This window comes from Mesoplodon densirostris, chromosome 5, assembly GCF_025265405.1.
Source record: "Mesoplodon densirostris isolate mMesDen1 chromosome 5, mMesDen1 primary haplotype, whole genome shotgun sequence".
In the NCBI taxonomy this organism is placed as follows: Eukaryota; Metazoa; Chordata; class Mammalia; order Artiodactyla; family Ziphiidae; genus Mesoplodon; species Mesoplodon densirostris.
In genome coordinates, this window is record NC_082665.1 from 68168956 (window position 1) to 68179554 (window position 10599).

A 10599-nucleotide genomic window follows, 5' to 3' on the forward strand; every position below is an offset into this window, starting at 1 on the left:
TTCACAATTTCATTAGGAGATATTTTTATTATACTTTCATTCCAAACTATCTTCCTGTTTCTACTGTGATTATTTTTTTCACCCCAAAAGGGGTCAAAATTATTTATTAATTTCTAAATATGTGGGCATCTTTCTGTTATGTTTTTCTTATAGTTATTTCTAGCTTAATTCCACTGCTGTCAAAGAATATATTTTAAATGACTTAAATCCTTTAAATATGTTGTTTTATGGCCTAGCATATGGTAGGGTTTTTTTTTTTTTTGTAAATGTTTCATATGTAATTGAAAAGAATATATATACTGCTCTTATTTGGTAAATATTCTACATACATCCATTAGGTCAAATTTGCTAATTGTATTAGTCATATCTTCTATATCCCTACTAATTTGGGATATAGATGACTATCTGCATGTTTTCCCACATACTGCAAGAGATGTGTTAAAATCTCCCTAAACTGAAAGACATGAGCTCCTAGATTGAAAGCAACTACTGGGTACCCAGCACAATGTTAGAAAATAGATCAACACCAAGACACATCAGTGAAATTTCACAATACTAAGGAAGAAAAGGATTTCTTAAAAACTCTCAGAGACGGGCTTCCCTGGTGGCGCAGTTGTTGAGAGTCTGCCTGCCGATGCAGGGGACACGAGTTCGTGCCCCGGTCTGGGAAGATCCCACATGCCGTGGAGTGGCTGGGCCCGTGAGCCATGGCCGCTGAGCCTGTGTGTCCGGAGCCTGTGCTCCACAATGGGAGAGGCCACAACAGTGAGAGGCCCGCGTACCGCAAAAAAAAAAAAAAAAAAACTCTCAGAGAAAAATTTTAAAATTTATATAGGGCTTCCCTGGTGGCCCAGTGGTTCAGAGTCTGCCTGCCAATGCAGGGGACACAGGTTCGAGCCCTGGTCCGGGAAGATCTCACATGCCAGGGAGCAACTAAGCCCATGCGCCACAACTACTGAGCCTGTACTCTAGAGCCCACAAGCCACAACTACTGAAGCCCGCACACCTGGAGCCCGTGCTCCCCAACAAGAGAAGCCATCACAATGAGAAGCCCGCACAAGTAAGAGTAGCCCCCACTTACAACTAGAGAAAGCCCGCGTGCAGCAACAAAGACCCAACGCAGCCAAAAATAAATAAATAAATTTATAAAATTTATACAAAGGATGAAGGATCAGCATGGCACTGGATTTCTCAATAGTAATGAGAAAAATGAAGTACTATCTTAAAAACTCTAAAAGTGTTTAAAATCTTGACGTTTGTACCGGGAAAATCTATGAAATAATTGTAAGGCATTTTCAGACATGCTAATTTTTGCAAAATTTATACCCATAATAGCCTGTACACTGAAATAAAGTGGAACTTCCTAGAAGATATCCCCACTAAAATGAGAAAGTGAATCAAAAGAAATACATATGATCACAAAAAAGGAGGGCCCTGACTCAAACAAACAGCAATGGGAATGAATGATAATGATAAAAAGAGATCTCAAGATAACTGTTGTACAGCACATATATAGATTAACCACCTATCTAAATTGGAACAACTCAGGAGGCTTTAGGAGAAACTTCTTCAAGAAAACAAATTGGGCAGAATAACAAATGTACTGGAACATATTGGGTGGAGATTTATATAAGTGGAGAAGAGGCTGGAGATAAATCAATGATAAGTTCATAGAAAACCAACTCATCAAACAAAAGACATTTATTAATTTCAGAGAAAACAAAAAGTTATTGAGAAAGTAAAAATAATCATAATATACCACATGGCTCAGTTGACAACGACACTTATATAGTCATAATAGTGTAATATTGAATACTGAACTAAGCAAAATTAGAACATAAGTATATTTGAAGAATGGGAATATAATGAGATGATAAAGAGAGACTAAGGGACTGGAGGAGGAGATCAGGCACAGTGAGTAAAGAATATAAAAAAGAGCTAGATCTTCATCTTCCATAGTAAAAAGTCAATATATAATGTGTAAAACTAAAAACTCAAGTAGCTATATTTAGAGATATCTGTGTAAATAGAATTTTTAAAAAGCTGTTAAGAGGGGCTTCCCTGGTGGCACAGTTAAGAATCTGCCTACCAATGCAGGGGACACGGGTTCAATACCTGGTCTGGGAAGATCCCACACACCACAGAGCAACTAAGCCCGTGTGCCACAACTACTGAGCCTGAGCTCTAGAGCCCACGTGCCACAGCTACTGAGCCCGAGTGACACAACTACTGATGCCCATGCGCCTGGAGCCTGTGCTCTGCAACAGGAGAAGCCACTGCAATGAGAAGCCCATTCACCGCAACGAAGAGTAGCCCCCGCTCGCCGCAACTAGAGAAAGCCTGCACGCAGCAACGAAGACCCAACACAGCCAAAAATAAATAAATAAAATAAATTTTTTTAAAAAAGAAAAAAAGCTGTAAGAGTTAAAAACAGTTACCTCTGGAAAGTAGGGGATAAAGAAATGTTATTTTTCATAATTAGCCTTGACTACTTAAAAAGGATGTGTGTACAGATAACAAATACAAAAACTGGATTTTAAAAATTATATCATAAAAGTGGTGAGCAGTCAGAAATTTAAGAATGTTTTCAAAATAATCTAAAATCACTCTTAGTCTTAAGTACTTCTTTTGGAACAAAAATGAAATGCTGTACATGAGTTTGTTCTAAATAAGTACTACCCTCCTCTGATGTATTTAACTCCTAGTTATTATGCACTTTTGCAAACACATTCTCAACATTCTTTGGAATCTCAGGAACTTAGTTATTTCAGGTACTTACCAAGATGCTGATTTCTGAGTAATATAGGAAATCTTGGTCAGCAGAAGTTCCAGCAGATAACCTCGGGGAGAGTCCCCCAGCATATGCAATTCATCCACAACCACCATTCCTAAAGAGATTTTCCAGATACTAGTTTTTACAGAATTTCACAATTCCAAGAATTTTAAAAGACTCAATATCTTGTATCTCATACCATAAATAGCTGTCATTATAATACACTGCAGGTAATACAAACTTCTAACCATAAAACAAAAATCAGATTCCACATAGCAGACAATTCTTTTCCAAGATATTTCAAGTATAATAAGTGGTCTTACCACAATGTATTCTGGATCTAAAAATCATTGATTAGCTAACTCAGGTCTAACTCAAGGAAAACTTCGCCGTGTTACTCAGACAATTCTTAATTGGCAACCTTGTAGAAATACATGTACAACGAAAATCAAGGACATCCACAACAATTATTCAGTGGGTTGACTTTTCTATGGGGAAAACAGCCAGGGCAACCATACTGATGTTAGCAAGTGCTTAGAAAAACAGAATCAGATCAAGAAGAAATAAATGATTTTAAGGGGATGTTTTTGTTTGATTATGGTAGACTAGTGACTCACCCTACTATAATACATAAATATGATCATAATTCCCTCCTCCCCTACTTGGAGAATCAAACCAGTCTACACACTTGGAATACTGCTCAAGTACAGAAATTAGTATCAACGAATGCCTCCTTTAAACATTTTCATAACATCATAGTTTGCATGTGCACTGGTGTCCCTCCCCACAAATCCCCCTACAAAAATAAAGACCTTTCAGACTATTTCCTAATGGTACATGATGATCCTTTTCCTCATCAGTAAGCTATTTCCAAATCATATTGTATGATGACTTATTTAAGCATTCATTCATCCATCCAAAAAATATTTATTCTACCTAGTGTGCCAGGCACTGTGCTAGGTATAGTAGATATAACACTTGATCTGATACAACACAACCTGACAATTCTGATACAAACTGATGAATGTGATTCCTCTCTCCAAGCTTTATAGAGCAGAGAATGTGTCTCATTAATCTTCGATTTTACTCCCCACCCCTACCCTACCCTAACTTTACCATTTAAGTTCACCAGGAAAACAATGAGTAGCTAACTGATATTCCTGCAGCTTCTATTGCTGCTATAACCATTCTCTTCCTGTTGCTACCTCTACATAGTGGGCTTTCCCAAATGGTTGGAAAAGAAAAAAAAAAAAGCAGGGATTAAGGTAGAAAAATTCCAAACTCAAATACAGTGCCAGTTTCTATAGCTCCCTACCAATTGCCTGCTAAATGGTAGCCTCTGGGTCCAGGCCTAATGTAGCTACCACAGTACCAGAATATGATAATGAATACATATATACACTAATTGCAGAGATGGCAGGTGCTTCCTTCTATTCCTAGTAAACTTTAGATAGGAAAGAAGCAAAGAGAAATGACCTGAGGGTTCAAGGATACACTCTATGCTTTGTAAAGTGCAAAAATACAAGGAAGTAGAGTCAATAACATCAGTAGGATGCAAAACTTTTTTTTTTTTTAGAGTTCCTAACATTACAGATTCCAATTCTCACCTCCAGAAGTAGATGACAGACAATAGAATAAGACATACAGAAATCACAACAGCTTCACTCCATTCTATCAAAAATAGCAAGAGAAAGTATATACTTATTTTCTTATTTGCTTACCTAATAGATCCATCTTATTTTCCTCTATGAGGCGATTGATCAGACCATTGGCTCTCTCAATTGTGCAGACAGCAATATCCAAAGAAGAGAAATGCCCTGTTGGAGAGGTACTGCCCATATAACCATCTACTTTTATTCCTACTTCCTGAAACAGACTCTAAATTGAGTAAAAAGGAAAGACACAGGGGAAAATATTTGAAATTCATGAATCTTAAATTGGTTCTTTCCCAAAACATAGACATAAGTATTCAAATACATTTATCAGATTACTGTTAGTTATTCCTGGTCAGGGCACACTGGTTCTTTTTAGAATCATATACTAAAAATAAGAAGTTCAGAACTGACAAAACTCAGTACAGAGATTTTCTGTTAAGACAGAGTCAAATAAAATGACATACTTAACCAAATAAGTTCTAAGAGCTCTTTATAGAAATTAAAATTAAAGAAAAACTACCTTAAGCACTAACATTTTTAATCTAATAAACAAGCAAGAAACTCACTCTTTAACACTAATGTAATATTTTCAGAAACAAATTTATACTTCATGAGGAAAATATTCTCATTCTCCCACTAAAGATTAGTTTTTTATATAATGGAAGAAAAGGTTTCAAAAGTCAAATGCAATGGGACTTTGATGTTAATTTTTTTTAGTTTAACTTTTAACTAACATACCTTCTCAATAAAAAGGATCATTACTTTGTTACTTTGGTCTAAGCTGAAAGGATGTTACCATGTAGAACCAGCTTTGTTGGCTATTTGACCTCTGAAATAACTGTTAAAAAGATTTATAGAACCATTGGATTTTAGAGCTGTTCATTCAATAAAATGTTTCTGAGTGTTTACTAAATTAACCCATAGTTAACCCCATAGTTTCATTTTACCAGTGAAAAAACTGAGGCCCAGCAGATTATGTATCTAGCCTGAAGACACAGGTAGTGGCAAAACTGGGACTAGAACTCAGATTTTTTGTACTACCACTGCAATAATCTTGGCATTCCAAAATCACATTTTTTCACTGCAGAAATCAGAATAAATTTATTCTATTTAATGAAATATTGTATTTGTAAAAATACCTTAAAGACCAGTGAGCATCACATAAATGTATACTGTTGTCATTCATTTTTGCAGGAGAACAGGAGAAGAAAGCACAGGTCTGGAGCTTTACATAAGCACCAGTGGATCTTGTTCTTCATCCTCTAACGTTCCCAAATGGCCCTGCATTAGGATGGGATATGCTTCCTCAAACACACTTCCTTTCCATACTTCAGTCTAGTCCTACTATTCACTTAAGAGGTTGATTCTTAATTTGCACTTTTTTTTTTTTCGCGGTACACGGGCCTCTCACTGTGTGGCCTCTCCCGTTGCGGAGCACACCGGACGCGCAGGCTCAGCGGCCATGGCTCATGGGCCCAGCTGCTCTGCGGCATGTGGGATCTTCCCAGACCGGGGCACGAACCCGTGTCCCCTGCATCGGCAGGCGGACTCTCAACCACTGTGCCACCAGGGAAGCCCTTAATTTGCACTTTTATATACTAATTAAAGTACTCTGCCTATTTCCTAAGGAAAAGTTTATAAATTTTTACAGAATTTTCACCAATTGCTCTTTGATTTAATGGCCGTTTCTCCTTTATAGTGTCATTTAAAAGTTTCCCCTCATAAATGGTCAACTTTTAAAGCTACATTGGGATGTAATAAAAGAAATTTTATTTTCCAATTGCTTTTATAATTCTATTTCAAATGAGTAAAGCTGAAGCTGCCAATAATAGGCCTTTCACAATTTCAAACATTACCTGGAAATAGTATTTCTTCTCTTTAGCCACAGAGACAAAGGGCAAAACAAATAGAGCTTTCTTCCGTGTTTCCAAGACCCGCTTCAAAATAAGTAGTTCAGCAACAAGAGTCTTCCCAGCACTTGTAGGAGCTAAAACAAGTTATTTGGCAAGGTTATCACAAAAAGAAGTAATATTTGATACACTGCATTAATAAATGTTTTAAATCATATCCAGTAACTAAATAGCCCAAGGCTAAACTATCATTAAGGCCCCAGCTAGCATTTGAAAACTTTATACCCTGAAATGCCCCTGACTTTAAACCAGGTTTCTAAATACTCTCACAGTGAAAATAGAGACAAATAAATCTTTACATCAAATAAATGATGAATATTACTGAGTACCTAGCTTATACGTAAAGATCCTTTCCTTTAAGTACTGAATAGTTAAAAGCCCTGCTTTGGGGAAATAGATAAAAAGCTTTAATACATTGTGATAGGAGCTATGATAGAAGTTGAGGGGGAAGAGCTGTAAGGAAGTTTATGGAAACAGAATTTATGAGAGCAAAGAAGGCAAGAAGAAAGGAATGCCAAGCAGAAGAAAACAGCATGTGTAAAGGTCTAGAGGAAAGCCCGGTATGTTCAGATGATAGTAAGTAATTTAGTAAGCCTGAAGTATAAAGTACAAGTAGGGGAGTGAAAAAAGAGATATGAAAGTGCCACATGGAGAAGACTTTTATAATCCTACCATGTAAGGAATTTATCCTGAAAGCAATGCAGAGTGACTAGTGAGTTTTATGAAAAGGAATGACAAAATCATATTTGTACTTTATAGAGATCACTTTGGCTGCAGGAGCAAAGCAAGAGCAGAAAGAAAAGATTAACTAGATAGAGAACTATTGCATAATCCAGAAGATGATAATAAACTAGGTAATGGACCTAAGAACAGAGAGTAGTAGCCAGAATCAAGACATCTGAGGTAACAGACACTACACTTGGTGATTAATTAATGTGAGTTGGTGAGTAGAGTTATGAATGACACCCAAGTTCTTGTTTAAGCAACTGAAACGGTCAGGCCATTCTACCACTGCCACCAACTGCCACTAGTTAGCATTAACTGAGTATTTCTTACATGCCAAAAACTTTTCTAAGCCCACACCCTGGCACTCATGCTCTCTGTGCGCGTAGGCACTCGCTACCTCCCTCCGTCTGCTTCTCTCTCTCAACTAATTTGCAAGGTTACACAGTCAGTAAACGGCCTGAACTTATATCTATTGACAGTTAACTCTCTAATTATTTTTGGCAGCCATAATGAAAATCTGGATGACTCACAATTTCAGAGAAAACTGATACAAAGGGCGTACATCTTACCAAGTGATTAGATTCTAAAGTCAGTATACTAAGCACAGATGGTTAAAAATTATGTAAGTCAAAGTTGCTCTTGAAAGCCCATATAAACCTTTCATAAAGTATATTACATAGGGTTTTGTATATACAATCCTGTATAAGCAGGTCAATTTATAAACATATAACGTAAAATGTTCACACTGAAAAGCAAGTGAGATCAACTGTGGGAAGAGCACATTTACATCTCATTCTGCACACTCACTCTGGGACATATGTGGGGTTTTTTTGGGTTTTTTTGCGGTACGCGGGCCTCTCACTGTTGTGGCCTCTCCCGTTGCGGAGCACAGGCTCCGGACGCGCAGGCTCAGCGGCCATGGCTCACGGGACCAGCCGCTCCGCGGCATGTGGGATCTTCCCGGACCGGGACACGAACCCGCGTCCCCTGCATCGGCAGGTGGACTCTCAACCACTGCGCCACCAGGGAAGCCCTGGGACATATGTTTTTTGAGAGGAATGGTAGGCAGACAATTCTGTTTAAATTGTTGGGGTTTTGCTTTCCCCCACCCTACCATCTAATGGAATTTTCATAATTTAAGTATGCATATGATGAAACTCTGCTTTTCAAATATTTTAAGACTTTCTCTAGTTATAAAGCACTCTCTCACCCACCTTACCTCAATAGAGTGTCCTTTACATTAATAATGTCTTAAAAATAGTAGAGAAATTAACTTGCACAAATTTGAATACCTGAATAGACTAAATTCTTTCCTTCCAGGACTTGTCCAAGCAAAAGGCACTCCGCTTGCCATTCAAACATCTTTTTTACACCAAAACTGTGATATTTCTCCAGAACCGCTGGAGGAAGCCCCCAATTTGCCAACAGCAGCTTGTCTACTTCATCGTCAGGAAACGTCTGCTTGCATTCCCCTTTTAGGAAAAAAAAAGAAAAAAAAGGAAATAGCTGAATTTAGTTCTAACATAAGACTTCAGTAATTAGCTTTCCACTGTGTTTTGGGATTCCTATGTGTTGTAAAGAGGCTATTTAAAGTACATCCTGACATAAAACACATACAATATAAGGATCTGTAAGGAGCACTGGGCACTATTAGGAGTGAATTCCCTACAGGTGATGAGATTTGGCCAACTAGTAAGTTGTTTCTGTAAATAAATAAAGGTCGAAAAGACCCAGAAACCACTTGAAGATTACTACCCTCAGTCGCTGAATATGGACTGAAAGCTCTTCCACGTCAATAGAAAGTGACGTGCCGCACCAGGTCCTAGTCACAAACTGAGAAAGGGGAGTAGAAGCCTAGCAGGCCGTGCAAACGCGCGAGCTCCGCGCGGTGAGGACACCTCCCGACGAGTGGCCCGGCTGAGCTGCCTACCTCGCCCGCTGCCCACGGAGTGCCTGGGAGTACCTGCAGCTCTGGCCGGCGGGCGGCCGCGGTCCTTCAGGCTGCGTCTCAGGCCCGGGGGCGGGCTCAGCACCGGCCCCGAGAGGAGCAGGGGGTTGTCACTGCTGTCACCGCCGCTTCCCGAAAAGAAGTCTGAGCCTGGTGCTGAACGTCGTCGTTTCCCACTCCAGCGCGTCAGATTCATCGCGAAATCTTCTCGGCCATTCAGGGAAAGGCACAGTCCCAGCGTCCTCCCGCTCGGAAGAAACGGCGGCTGGCGATAGCTGCGGCCGCCATCTTCCCGCCACGGCTTTCAAACTCAGGCCTCCCAGCCCGCCCCGGAACCATAGAGTTCTCCGTGACGAGAGTAACTTGAGGACCATAGAATCGTGGGGAAGGAGGGGTTTTCGCTGGTGTCCTAGACCTCCGGCCTGTCACCTCGGTTGTCGGATAGTGAAAGAGAAACAGAGTTGGACCTAGATTAAACGGGGGGAAAAACCAGACTCAGTATATATAATCTCCAATTATAATCATAATGGCTTAAAGTTTTTCCTTTTCCTTTTATCCATGTCTGGTTTAAATAGCAAGTTTATGTTAACTTCATAAAATGAACTGCCCGTAATAGGTAGAGAAGTAGCTCTATTTAACATATTGTATTTTTAATACAATTATTACAAATTATATGTGCAAAACATTATACAAGTAAAATTTAGGATTTAGAATGGAGTGCAATTTGCTCTCTCCTGGTATGTGATGGTAGGGCAGAGGTTATTTCTGTACACAATTTCTACTTTAACCATCATACGCTGTGAGGAATATGTGATGGAGAGATAGGGACTGCGGCCAATAGACCTCTTAGGTAGTAGAACGCTGCATGGAAAGGGCTCTGGATGTGCCCGAGTGATCATTCGGAGCCAAGAGCTTGTTAATGGATCTGTGCTCTGCCTTTGGCAAGGCAGAATCAAACGAGCTCTGGACTTAAATTGATGCCAGTTAATTACCCAGTTGCACAATTCGTTTCACCAAGGAAATCTAGTAAGGGAAAAGCCTGCCCTGAAGGGGCGGTGCTTTTCTACAGCTCTAAAAATCTCAAAAGGACCAGTCCAATAACAACAACAAAAATTTTATTCCCCGGACTTGTAGTCTGGGAAATAGGAGAATCAATTCTCCTGTGAAACCTTCCTTGTTAAAAGAAAATTTTTTTGGACAGTATTCTAAAATTCCACAAGATGGAGACATTACTCCATGAAGGAAACATTTTTCTTCGTTATCTTTCATGCAATCAACCATTCACTCAACTAGTTATTGAGCGTCTACTACGTGCTAGGCATTGGGTATATGGCAGGGAAATGGAAGAAATGGCTCCTGCTCTCAAAGTGAAAGAGGCTAGAGGAGACAGACATTAAACTAATTAATTAACTGATAATTTTAAATTGTACTAATGCTCAGGCAAAAAAGAATAGAGTGCTATCAAAGAAATAAAAGGATCCTAATTTAGATTGTACTCATGGAAGATCTTTCAGAGATTCAGTGTAGCATAGGGGTCAACGGTGCAGCAACTCTGTAGCCAGTCAGTCTGTGTTTGAAGACTTAGTA

At 39.2% G+C, this 10599-nt stretch overlaps 1 protein-coding gene across 3 annotated transcripts in view; it reads right to left on the minus strand.

The window, feature by feature from the left end:
* The window catches only part of POLQ (DNA polymerase theta), a 124324-nt gene extending 115023 nt beyond the window's left edge, over window positions 1–9301 (minus strand). For 2 of the 3 annotated variants that reach the window (XM_060098983.1, XM_060098986.1), the window contains exons 1-5: window positions 8995–9301; window positions 8357–8536; window positions 6285–6415; window positions 4495–4651; window positions 2780–2888 (exon numbers count right to left, since the gene is read on the minus strand). In XM_060098983.1, the coding sequence (XP_059954966.1) occupies window positions 2780–2888; window positions 4495–4651; window positions 6285–6415; window positions 8357–8536; window positions 8995–9208 (791 nt within the window). In that variant the 5' untranslated portion in view covers window positions 9209–9301. The remainder of the gene's footprint in view (window positions 1–2779; window positions 2889–4494; window positions 4652–6284; window positions 6416–8356; window positions 8537–8994) is intronic. The other variant, XM_060098984.1, reaches the window with a different exon arrangement.
* Between the last annotated feature and the right edge of the window lie 1298 nt (window positions 9302–10599).